Source organism: Erpetoichthys calabaricus, chromosome 2 (genome assembly GCF_900747795.2).
Source record: "Erpetoichthys calabaricus chromosome 2, fErpCal1.3, whole genome shotgun sequence".
NCBI classification, from domain to species: domain Eukaryota; kingdom Metazoa; phylum Chordata; class Cladistia; order Polypteriformes; family Polypteridae; genus Erpetoichthys; species Erpetoichthys calabaricus.
The window spans coordinates 172,516,416-172,529,669 of NC_041395.2; the positions used below are offsets into that span (position 1 = coordinate 172,516,416).

At 42.0% G+C, this 13,254-nt stretch overlaps 1 protein-coding gene across 1 annotated transcript in view; it reads right to left on the reverse strand.

Annotated features, from left to right (window-relative positions):
* inpp5d (inositol polyphosphate-5-phosphatase D) overlaps nt 1-11,567 on the reverse strand; it is a 127,917-nt gene extending 116,350 nt beyond the window's left edge. The window contains exons 1-2 of the mRNA XM_028794802.2: nt 11,144-11,567; nt 1,333-1,396 (exon numbers count right to left, since the gene is read on the reverse strand). Coding sequence (XP_028650635.2) covers nt 1,333-1,396; nt 11,144-11,283 — 204 coding nt within the window. The 5' untranslated portion in view covers nt 11,284-11,567. The remainder of the gene's footprint in view (nt 1-1,332; nt 1,397-11,143) is intronic.
* Nucleotides 11,568-13,254: the final 1,687 nt, after the last annotated feature.

Here is a 13,254-nt window from a genome sequence, read left to right on the forward strand (position 1 = left end):
TGGATTTGCTGGTGTGTTTTGGGTCATTGTCCTGTTGCAGCACCCAAGATCGCTTCAGCTTGAGTTGACGAACAGATGGCCGGACATTCTCCTTCAGGATTTTTTGGTAGACAGTAGAATTCATGGTTCCATCTATCACAGCAAGCCTTCCAGGTCCTGAAGCAGCAAAACAACCCCAGACCATCACACTACCACCACCATATTTTACTGTTGGTATGATGTTCTTTTTCTGAAATGCTGTGTTCCTTTTACGCCAGATGTAACGGGACATTTGCCTTCCAAAAAGTCCAACTTTTGACTCATCAGTCCACAAGGTATTTTCCCAAAAGTCTTGGCAATCATTGAGATGTTTCTTAGCAAAATTGAGACGAGCCCTAATGTTCTTTTTGCTTAACAGTGGTTTGCGTCTTGGAAATCTGCCATGCAGGCCGTTTTTGCCCAGTCTCTTTCTTATGGTGGAGTCGTGAACACTGACCTTAATTGAGGCAAGTGAGGCCTGCAGTTCTTTAGACGTTGTCCTGGGGTCTTTTGTGACCTCTCGGATGAGTCGTCTCTGCGCTCTTGGGGTAATTTTGGTCCTGGGAAGGTTCACCACTGTTCCATGTTTTTGCCATTTGTGGATAATGGCTCTCACTGTGGTTCGCTGGAGTCCCAAAGCTTTAGAAATGGCTTTATAACCTTTACCAGACTGATAGATCTCAATTACTTCTGTTCTCATTTGTTCCTGAATTTCTTTGGATCTTGGCATGATGTCTAGCTTTTGAGGTGCTTTTGGTCTACTTCTCTGTGTCAGGCAGCTCCTATTTAAGTGATTTCTTGATTGAAACAGGTGTGGCAGTAATCAGGCCTGGGGGTGGCTACGGAAATTGAACTCAGGTGTGATACACCACAGTTAGGTTATTTTTTAACAAGGGGGCAATTACTTTTTCACACAGGGCCATGTAGGTTTGGATTTTTTTTCTCCCTAAATAATAAAAGCCATCATTTAAAAACTGCATTTTGTGTTTACTTGTGTTATATTTGACTAATGGTTAAATGTGTTTGATGATCAGAAACATTTTGTGTGACAAACATGCAAAAGAATAAGAAATCAGGAAGGGGGCAAATAGTTTTTCACACCACTGTATGTAAGACATCACTAATGTTGGAAATGGCTGTAACAGGATGATATAACTGATTTATAATCTATTATTCACATATGGCACCATAGCCTCAGTATCATCAGCCACTACTCCAACATCCTAATGACAAACTCTTTTAGTTCATCTATAATTAATCATTTGACCAAGCATATGCTCATACTCTTTAAGTGTGAACTGAAGCAGTCCCTACCTGGACTGAGATCCTCTTCTCCTCATTGGGAAGGATGCGGTAAGTGTAGACACAGTTCTGGTAGCTGCAACAAAGAAAGAAATTTTAAAATGCTTCTTGGTAGTTTGGGATAGTTAAGAGTATCTGCTACAATACTGGTAATAAATTATTACTTAAATTACATGTTTTAAACCACATTACAGAAGAGGTGGGTTTGTCTGGTGTGTCGTGTTTACAAGTTGCTAACAAGGCACCTCATTGAGAGAAGCTGCTAAAACTGAAACTGAAACAAAATTCAGTTGTTGCATAAAGGGATTCAAAGTTCATCTCACTCAAGTTTGAGGACACAGTCTCAAGATCTGTGGAAATTGGTGCCCCATGCTTCTTTCACAAATAACAGGGAGTGGTGACTGTTGAGATTTGCATAGTTCTTTGTGTGCTTTCACTCCCTGGGCTTCCTCAAAAAGTCACTGAACACTTACTGCATTATTAGTAATTGGTACAAATTAGATCTGTTCAGTAGCCATCACAAAGGCAGTAAAAGAAAAGTGAAGCATTTTAAGAACAGTAATAATAAGATGAAGAAGAAGAACAGAAACTGACCCACCCAGCTATTGGATACTAGTGCATAATTAATTTTAATAAATGCAGTGGCCTTAAAGTACCTTTTTATGTATGTCTTGATCCTTTTCTGTGTTTTTTTAGACCAAGTGTTGTATGGATGAAAAAAAAAAGTTCATTTTTTGAAAAACATGAATGTGAACTGTACTTGAATGGGAATGAGTATTTGCTCGTTTGTTTGGTGGACTGAAGTTCAGGACTGGTTCCTGCTTTGTGCCCAATGCTGCTGGAACAGGCTCCAAATCCCTATGACCTCAAGATGCATTAAATAAATTGATTAGATTAGATTAGATTAATTCTAAAGAGAAATTCAGCTGCATACAGTACAAGAACATAAAAAATGGACTGGTGGAGCTGCAATTGATTTGCCTTTCAAAGTGATCATATTATTATGATGGGTTAAGGGCTGGTTGCTTTGCAATGTGTACTGAGGGGATGCTTAGAATGAAAGGTGCCTTAAAAATGAAGTGTGATATTAGGAAGAATGAAAAGGCACTATATATCCATCCATTTTCCAACCTGCTGAATCCAAACACAGGGTCACGAGGGTCTGCTGGAGCCAATCCCAGCCAACACAGGGCACAAGGCAGGAACCAATCCCGGGCAGGGTGCCAACCCACCACAGGACACACACAAACACACACCAAGCACACACTAGGGCCAATTTAGAATCGCCAATCCACCTAACCTGCATGTCTTTGGACTGTGGGAGGAAACCGGAGCGCCCGGAGGAAACCCACGCTGACACGGGGAGAACATGCAAACTCCACGCAGGGAGGACCCGGGAAGCAAACCCAGGTCCCCAGATCTCCCAACTGCGAGGCAGCAGCGCTACCCACTGCGCTACCGTGCCGCCCAAAGGCACTATATAATATATTAAATATTAACCTTATAAAGACAACTGTTATAATGCTATGTAACATACTATTTGGCTGCTTTACAAAGTGTATTGCAATAGTATCCATGATTAAAGGCACTATCTAAAATAAAGCTCAAGTTATTGGCAAGTGTTCAAAATGAAAGTTGTTACATAAAATAAAGACTGGAGGCTTGGTAAATCACATTGTAATTTTGCTTAGAATGACAGCAACTACAATGCATTAAATTATTAGCATATGAAAGTTAATATTATTAGTTTATGATAGTGCTCAGATTAAAATCCACTGCAGAAAGACATAACTTTTCTAAGAGCATAGCGATCATGTTCGAAATGAAAGATGCTATACAAAAGTTTGGTTTACTTCGTAAAGCTCATTAAACCAGCCACAGTGGATGTACAAACTAGTGTTACTTCGCGCCAGTCCCAAGCCCAGATAAATGAGGAAGGATACATTAAGAAGGGCATCTGGTGTAAAATTTTGCTAGATCAATATGTGGACAATACAGATTTCCAAATCGGATTGGTTGAGACCCAGGTTAACAACGGCTACCACCAGTACTCTTAGCCAACAGGATGCTGGTGGAAATTGGGCTACTATTGGCTGAAGAAGGAGAAAAAGAAGGGGAAGGGGAAGGGGAAGGTATGTCCAGAGGCAGGAGGAGAGGAGGAAGGTAAAGAGAGTGGAAATGTGGGTAGGAACTTTGAACTCTGGCAGTATGACTAATAAGGGGAGAGAGTTAGCTGATGTAATGGAGAGAAGGAAGGGTGATATAGTGTGCTTGAAAGAGACTAAATGGAAGGAAAGTAAGGCCAGGTGGATCAGAAATGGGTTCAAATTGTTCTATCATGGTGTGGAAGGGAGGAGAAATGGGGTAGGGGTTATTCTGAAGGAACATTATGTCAAGAGTGTTTTGGAGGTGAAAAGAGTGTCAGACGGAGTGATGATTATGAAGCTGGAAATTGAAGGTGTGATGATGGATGATATTAGAGCATATGCCCCACAAGTAGGGTGTGTGATAGATGAGAAAGAAGATTTCTGGAGTGAGTTGGATGAAGTGGTGGAGTGTGTACCCAAGAGAGAGAGAGTGGTGATTGGAGCAGATTTCAATGGACATGTTGGTGAAGGGAACAGAGGAGATGAGGAGGTGATGGGTAGGTATGGTGTGAGAGAGAGGAATGCAGGTCAGATGGTTGTGGATTTTGCGAAAAGGATGGACATGTCTGTGATGAATATATATTTTAAGAAGAGAGAGGAACATAGGGTGACATACAAGAGTGGAGGAAGATGCACACAGGTAGATTATATCCTATGCAGGAGGGTCAGTCTGAAGGTGACTGAAGACTGCAAAGTGGTAGCAGAGGAAAGCATAGGTAGGCAGCATAGGATGATGGTCTGTATGATGACGTTGGAAATCAAGAAGAAGAGGAGAGTGAGGACAGAGCCAAGAATCAAATGGTGTAAGCTGAAAAAGGTAGACTGCAAGTTTGAATTCAAAGAGAAAATAAGACAGGTACTAGGTGACGGAGAAGAGTTCCCAGACAGCTGGTCAACTACAGCAGAAGTAGTAAGGGTGACAGCAAGAAGGTGGCTTGGCATGACATCTGGGTAGAGGAAGGGGTAAAAGGAAACCTGGTGGTGGAATGTGGAAGTATAGGAGAGTATACAGAGGAAGAGAATGGCAAAGAAGAAATGGGATAGTCAGAGAGATGCAGAAAGTAGACAAGAGTACAAGGAGATAAGGCGCAAGGTGAAGAGAGAGGTGGCAAAGGCTAAAGAAAAGCCATATGCTGAGTTGCATGAGAGGTTGGGCACTAAGGACGGAGAAAAGGACCTGTACTGATTGGCTAGACGGGGGACCAAGCTGGGAAAGATGTGCAGCAGGTAAGGGTGATAAAGGATAAAGATGGAAACATACTCACAAGCGAGGAGATTGTGTTGAGCAGATGGAATGAAAGACAGAGAAGGTTGGATGATGTGGAGATAGTGAATCAGGAAGTACAACGGATTAGCATGGAGTAAGTAAGGACAGCTATGAAGAGGATGAAGAATGGAAAGGCCGTTGGTCCAGATGACATACCTGTGGAAGCATGGAGGTGTTTAGGAGAGATGGCAGTGGAGTTTTTAACCAGATTGTTTAATGCAGTCTTGGAAATTGAGAGGATGCCTGAGGAGTGGAGAAGAAGTGTACTGGTACAGATTTTTAAGAATTAAGGGGATGTGCAGAGTTGTAGTAACTACAGAGGAATAACATTAATCAGCCGCAGCATGAAGTTATGGGAAAGAGTAGTAGAAGCTAAGTTAAGAAGGGAGGTGATGATTAGTGAGCAACAGTATAGTTTCATGCCAAGAAAGACCACCACTGATGCAATGTTTGCTCTAAGGGTGTTGATGGAGAAGTATAGAGAAGGGCAGAAGGAGTTGCATTGTGTCTTTGTGGACCTAGTGAAAGCATATGACAGGGTGTCTAGAGAGGAGTTGTGGTATTGTATGAGGAAGTCAGGAGGGGCAGAGAAGTGTGTAAGAGTTGTACAGGATATGTATGAGGGAAGTGGGAGAGTGGTAAGGTCTGCTGTAGGAGTGACGGATGCATTCAAGGTTTAGGAGAGATTACATCAGGGATCAGCTATAATCCCTTTCTTATTTGCAATGGTGATGGACAGGTTGACAGACAAGATTAGACATGGGTCCCCGTGGACTATGATGTTTGTGGATGACACTTTGACCTGTAGCAAGAGCAGGGAGCAGGTTGAGGAGACCCTGAAATGGTAGAAATATACTCTAGAGAGGGGAGGAATGAAGGTCAGTAGGAACAAGACAGAATACATATGTGTAAATGAGGGGGAGGTCACAGGAGTGGTGAGGATGCAGGGAGTGGAGTTGGCAAAGGTGGATGAGTTTAAATACCTGGGATCAACAGTACAGAGTAACAGGGAGTGTAGAAGAGAGGTGAAAACGAGAGTGCAGACAGGGTGGAGAGGATGGAGAAGAGTGTCAGGAGTGATTTATGAGAGATGGGTATCAGCAAGAGTGAAAGAGAAGTTCTACAGGACGGTAGTGAGACCAGCTACGTTATACAGTATGGGTTGGAGACAGTGGCACTGACCAAAAAACAGGAGACAGAGCTAGAGGTGGCAGAGTTAAAGATGTTAAGATTTGCATTGGGTGTGACCAAGATGGACAGGACTAGAAATGAGTACATTAGAGGATCAGCTCAGATTGGATGGTTTGGAGACAAAGTCAGAGAGGCAAGATTGCATTGGCTTGGACATGTGCATAGGAGAATTGCTGGATATATTTGGAAAAGGATGCTAAGGATGGAACTGCCAGGTAAGAAGAACGCATGAGTGGAGGTTCATGAATGTGGTGAAAGAAGACATTCAGGTGGTAGGTGTAACAGAACAAGGTGCAGAGGACAGGAGGGTATTGAGAAAGGTGATCCGCTGTGGTGACCCCTAATGGGAGCAGCTAAAAGAAGAAGAAGAAGACTTCGTAAAGCTCATTGTGGTAGTGTTCACAATTAAAATTACATTAAGGGCTATGAGTTAAATCCATCTATCCATTCATTGATTATCCAACCTGCTTATCCAGTTTAGGGTCAGGGGGATCACTAAATACAACATGAGAAGCAATCCTGGATAGGACAGCAATCCATCACAGGGCATATTTACATGTGGCCAGATAAGAATTGTCAATTAACCTAAAACCAATATTTTGGGAAAGAAAACTGGAGTATGTTGAGGAAACTGAAGTATGCACAGTCAATACAGGCAGTGCCCAAGCTGGGATCTGAACCCAGGACTTCACTCAATCCACTTTAATGTCACAGGGCTGGAGCCTATCTTGACAGTGAAAGGATATCGTCAAGTGACTGGTGCAATACAGCATAAGACAAAGACTGTCCAGTCCTTCTCTAGACAGATAATTAAAAAAAAATAATTAAGGAAGAGCTTCAGAATAGACCTTCCTGTGTCAGACAGGCAATCCATGATTTATATGGACAGTTCTTTCCTTTGAATTCACCTCAACCTCAGTATAGCTCTCTGCTTTTCTGGTTTTGTCCACTCCATGAGCAGAAGGGTTTTCTTTTTAATATATCATCTTATCTCATATGGCATTTATCATAGTGGACACCATGGTGACCATGTGGGATATTTGATCCTGTTGTGTCAATTTCTGTAGACCAAACTGTTATCAGCTCAGTAGAATTATTGCCCTCAGATCACATGGGTCAAACTCCTATACACCCCCTCAGCAGTATTCTTCAGTCCTTGCTCCAGACGTCTTACCTCTTTTGTGGATTATCATGGACAAGCCTTTCATTTTCTTAGTTTTCCTTTTGCCACTGGGTCTACCAGAGTTGGGTCTAGTAACCTGATTAAAATTCCAGTCTGCCCGCTCACACACTTCTCACTGTCTAGCTGGTGTCTTTGAATATGCTTAACAGTCAGCTCAAGGACCTGCATAATGAATGCCACAACCCTGCACTACTTCCTCTTTCACAAACCAGCCACATCTGCACACTCAAGCAAGCTTACTGGCTTTTGAAGTACAGTATAATTATGCAAATTTCAAATTAAGGATAAGAAAAATAGGTGCTTTTTGAAGGGCAAGCATAGGCGGTGGAGTCCAGTAACCTCCTAGACTGTGCCACAATCCACTTTGTTATGTTTCAGCTGGGGACTTGATAGAACAAAAGAGAGCAAAAAAATTCTGTTTTACACAAAAGAGTTTAGTGTACTGGCTTAAAGGTTTGAAGCATAATCTACGTGACTGCTAGTGAATTCTTGAGTAAGTGCCATGTTGATACACATCATATGTCAAATGAGCTGTGCACTTCCCATATCATTTGCAAATATTGTGAGAGGCGACAATGAATAAAATGACACGGTCAAGCAACATCATCTTTTCATATAGATATGTTACTTATTTAGATGTATAGGATTTATTATAATCAAGAGAAGTTCCATTAAACACAGGTGGTACTTTAATGACCATCAGTGCCTGTTGGCACGAACCCATTATAACAGTATAAAGTAACAGTTACTCACCAGCCTACTCACATAAGCACCATTCAGCTCTTTATATTGTACAACACCTTTCATAGCAACAATCATCAGAAGATGCTGATCAATACAAAAAAAGAGTACTAGCTAAAGAGTCAAAGAAAGAAAAGAAACAGCATTTTGCAGCAAAGACCCCAAATATCAGTAAAGGAAATTCATACAACAAGCTTAGTTATCTTGTCCACATCTCAAACACTGGTGTAGCATGACATTTAGAAAAATGTTGATTGTGTAAGGTTCGATGTGATAATAATTGATTGATTGGGTGATAGCAGCATGTTGGCTCAATGATTTTTCCTTCCTGCTTCAGGGAGTTGCATTCAAATTCTGTGGCAGGAAAAGGTTCCAACTTTCTCTCAAAGACAACAGTTTCTTTTTGTTTTCTGGATACCTCCCACATCCCAAAGATATAGGCTGATTGGTACCGCTAAAATGTCCTAGCATGAGTGAGAAGATGTGAACATGTACTACTTGGGAAATGCATCCTAGAAATAATTAATTTCCAACTCTTTTCAGAACCCATTGTTGATTATGAGTATTGAGGAAATGGGTAGATGGTTAGATGATAAATTACTAAAACAACCACTTAGTGCTTTCACATGTTGGCATTGTTTGTTGCAGCTTTCCTAACACCTGGAGGGATCGTTACCTTCTACTGAAGCTTATTGGAATTTAAAAGACTAATTTAAAAATAAAAGAAATTGAACAACTTTCAAATTTCAAAGTTTATGCTTGATAAACTGACTGTGCTCACTGCAGCAGTCTTCCAAGAAGCATTTGAAATCCAATAAGATTGCCAACTTTGTTTACAATGTCTTTCAGAGTCCATTTTTGGGATTTTTAAGTTAAGGTTAAATTTCTTTTTGATCCAATAAACTCTGCAAGGTGGGCATCTAATGACTTGTGTCAAAGAAGAAGCCCTTACTGGCTGATTTCAAACCCAGCCTTAATGGGGATGTATGTTTATGTGATAAGATATGAAGTGAGACATGAGATGTGAAGGCCTATTATATCTGAGAGCAGGTAAAAAATGAGGCAGGGTGTGAATGAAGAAATCTCCCATCTGTGACAAGAAGCCTTATATATCTAGATCCTGTAAAATGGATTGTTGCAAGGAATTATGTGGTGACAGTCTGGACAGAGGAGATCACAAGGGCACAACAAAGAAAGCAAGGGGGTGTCTAAAACTACTTTTACAAGTGTCAAATTTTATAACTGTGTGTGTGAGCTGACTGCATGCATATTGGTGTGAGCTGTATCAAAGTGTCATAATAACAAATTCTGTAACATAAAAAAACACTTTTTAGATAGATAGATAGATAGATAGTGCTGCTGCTTTGCAGTAAGGAGACTATGGAAGATTGTGGGTTCGCTTCCCGGTTCCTCCCTGTGTGGATAGCGCTTTGAGTACTGAGAAAAGCGCTATATAAATATAATGAATTATTATTATTATTATTATTATTATAGATAGATAGATAGATAGATAGATAGATAGATAGATAGATAGATAGATAGATAGATAGATACTTGCTGATCTATAAAGTATCTGTACTGTCACATACTGTATGTACAACAGAGGCTACAATTCAGGGCACATTTGAGTTATGTAACACCAATCTAGGACTAGTGGGGGCGTTGTTGCTAATTGTGTCACCTCCCCTTTCCACCACAGTGCAGAGAAGATGCACAGTGAGGGCAGTCGACTCTGCCCGTTTTGGTCCAACCACAATAAAGTCTACTTGTGGACTGAGCACACTGTAGAATGGAGCTCTGACACGAACCAACTAGCTCAAGAGAGCCAACTGACAGGCTATTTTTAGTTTTTTGTTTCTCGTGCCAGTGGCTGCCTGTTTTGCTTTAAGTTGTTTAAATGAATTAAATGGGACAACCTGGTTGGCGTCCCAACATTTCTTTTGGGTACAGTGATTCCCTTGACTGACAACAATATATATATTTGAATTTTGGATTCTGTTTATGCTTGTAACTTGTCTATTTATACAAACTTCCATGGGTGTATTTGTAACATCCTGGGGGCATGTCTGTTTCCAGTTGTGTATTTGCTAGAAGTGCAAGACAATGTCATATACTGTACATCCTTGTCATTAGCTGCATTGCAGCAATAAGCGTGTTTCAAAGTTTTGTCTCATTGTCTGTGCTCGCATTGGCATATGTGATCGCGTCAGTGTTTGAGAGTGTGTGAAGTCACAGTATGGTTGTGAAATTCTCCTCATATTCGCATACTTTTCCACATCTGTATGTCAAGTTGCTTTGGTTTGTCTCAGAACATAATTGTGTTTGAGTCTCTGTCTTTGTAGACACTCTAGGCCAGGATGGTTGTGTGTCATAGTGAGACTGTGCATGCAGGTCTGTGCCTTTTTGTGCCTATACATGAAGTTTTGTCTGTTGTGTATATCACATCACAACCACAAGCAGGTCTACTCCCAATATGGGATCGCAGATAAATTAACTACTAGAAGTGTCATGGAACCATGCTAATTTTGCAGTTGCTTCCCACTGAGCTTCAGAGTCTCCGTCTCATTCCCTTAATAACCAAACTTGAAATTACTTAACAGCTGCACTTGCCTAGTTTTGCGAATATCCTCTAGTGAGACGAACTTTAAATGCCCATTTTGCTATAGTCCAGTTATGAATTTACACCTTTTTATTTGGCAATGGGAATGTATGATGCAGTTTCAGCCTGGCATATAGCTCGAGCCAATTTTCTAATGGAGTTTGGGGCCTTTATTGCACATTTGTTTCAGCCTGCAGAAACCCAATTAGACCACTATTACACATTTGACTCTCTGCTTTTCTGTCAAAGAGCTGTTCTTCTTTCTCCTTTGCGGTGCCCAATTACACCAGTACTGCTAAACTAGAGACAGAGAGGGTGACAATTTTGGCTGGGAAGTTGATTTTTGGTCAGATGACAAAGCATTTTGCAAAGGGCAGTCAGTTAGAAAGTGTGGGAAGAGCTACTGAAAGAGAGAGCTGCACGCAGGCAGGCAGATGATGCCATCTCGAGATTTGAAGATGGACATGCTGCACGAAGACAGAAGTTTAGCCACACATTAATGCTACTAAAGCAGAAAATGGGAGAGTCTTCTCCTCCATCCTAGGAATAGGACCAAGGCAGAGAACTAGAAGTTAGCATTATTTCTCAGGCACCCACTATGCATAGCTCACTCTTCCTATATAAAGCACTACATGTATTGCAAAGCTAACATCCACCCTCCAACCCCTAAATGTTGACCCCAAGAGGCTACTTACAGTAAGCAGAGGGCATAGGCCCCTGGAATAGATTCACTGTCCCGTAGCAAGAAGCTGCCATCCCGGGATGCCTTGGATAGCAGCTCCTCAGCTTTAGTGCGAGTGATATTTCCATGGTACCAGGTCTGCGAAGTCGTCATGCTGCTTCTAGGAAGAAGATTTTTCTCTTGAAGAGGAGAAGCAGGGATGGGGCAGGGGTTGGGGTGGGGGAGGTGAGAGCACTAATGGCAGGCGTCCTCTTCTGTCAGCTCGACTCGTCTCCCACTGGGGTAGCGGGTATGCTGGCTAGTTGGCAGTCTGGCAAAAGCCAGAGGTGGCTGGAACGACAGAGTTCGCTGCACACGCTGCAGGGCCTCTTGCTGGCTTTTCTATGAGCTCTTCCTGTATGTAGCACAAAGAGGAAAGAGCCGAGGCAACTTCCTCATTCAGATTTCTTAGCAAGTGCTGAGCCCAGCACCTCTGCAGAGCCAACTAACTTGTACATTGTGCTGCCAACAACACCCACAGAGCCACTTGCCCAGCAATCACAATCCTTGGTCTCAAGAGCTGTTCTTTAACTTGAAAGATGCCAGCTGTGCCACCTGAGAATACTAAGACAGTTGCAAAGACTCATGGGAGAACATTTCCCTGCTTGCTCAACAAGAACAGCCCAACCATTCCATTCTTTTCCTTATACTTCTCCATTTGGGGATGGTTAGGGTCAGGTTGGCATTAGCTTTTTTTTAGATCGGTGGAGCTGATCATTTAGGCTTAGGCCTCTTCACAATTTCTGCAGACTCATAAATGCACCACACCCTCCAGTGTGGCATATGCTTGCAATGCTGGAAACTCCCAGGCAAGCAGCTTTAGGGAAATCCTCATCCATATTTATTTTGATATAATATTAGGGTGTTTAAAAGGCACTTTATAGTATAGCTTAAAGTGAGTCCATGTATCTTCTCTGCCTTTCTGCTGGAGAGAAATCAAAGCTATAGTACCAAGGATCTAAAGTTGTTAAGTCATATGAGAAAGAAATTTAGCAAACTGAAAAAAAACAAATGAAACAAAAAAGCATATATATATATATATATATATATGTGTGTGTGTGTGTGTGTGTGTGTGCGTGTGTGTGTGCGTGTGTGTGTGTGTGTGTGTGTGTGTGTGTACAGAATAACAATAAGTGCTTAAATTACAATTACTAATGGCACTGCATAAACACAAACAAAAAAAAGCAAATACTCAGGTCTTTCAAAGTGCCTTCTTGGGCAAGAAATCTTGGTTCTAAGAAATGACACCTCCTTCCGGGGCTGACTGGCTTTTATAAGACTGCAACCAGAAGGGGCGGGGCCTTCTCTGTGTGTGCCATATGCACTTATTAGGCAGCTTCTTGGTGCTGCAGGAGGAAGAGATAGAACAGTTAGAGTCAGTGCCCCATTGCGTTCTGGAGTGGTTTTACCTACTTGGTTTGAGCCCTGAAGTTGATCCTCCCTCGGCTCAGCCCTAGAGGTCGTAAAGGTTGTGGACTTGTGACAGCTGGCATGGAAGGTCCGGTGCCTGTGTAAGACTATAAACTTATAGGGCTGCAAACTCTAGAACCACTTGATGACCCAGGGTTTGGAGACCTTATGTGATGACAACCAGAGTATGGGTGGCATGGTCAGTCACTAAAGTAATCTCCTGCCCAGGAAGGGGTAGTATCTGAGTTGGGTAATGGCCCACTAAATCACCAGGGCCTCCCACTCAATCACTGCATACCTCAGTCCAGCAGTTTCCAGCTGAAGTACATCATGGGGTGTTCTTGACTTAACATGGCTTCAAGGCTGGTGTCTGAGGTGTTGATCTGGAGGAGAAACTGGGAGATATTAACATCAGAGTTGACATTAGGGTCATTTTCATGTCACAGAATCCTGCTTCTGTTTCTGGGCTCCATACCAACTAAATGGCAGTTTGTTTTCATGTAAGGTTTGCTAAAGGCATTGCCCTCTTAGAGAATTGCAGTACAAACCTATAATAATAGTAACTTGTTAAACCCAGAAAAGCTTGGATCTGCTTTTGGTTTGCACTCAGGGCCAATCATGAATGGCTGCAGCTTTGGTCCATTGGTGTTTGACTCATCCTACCCCAACACACAG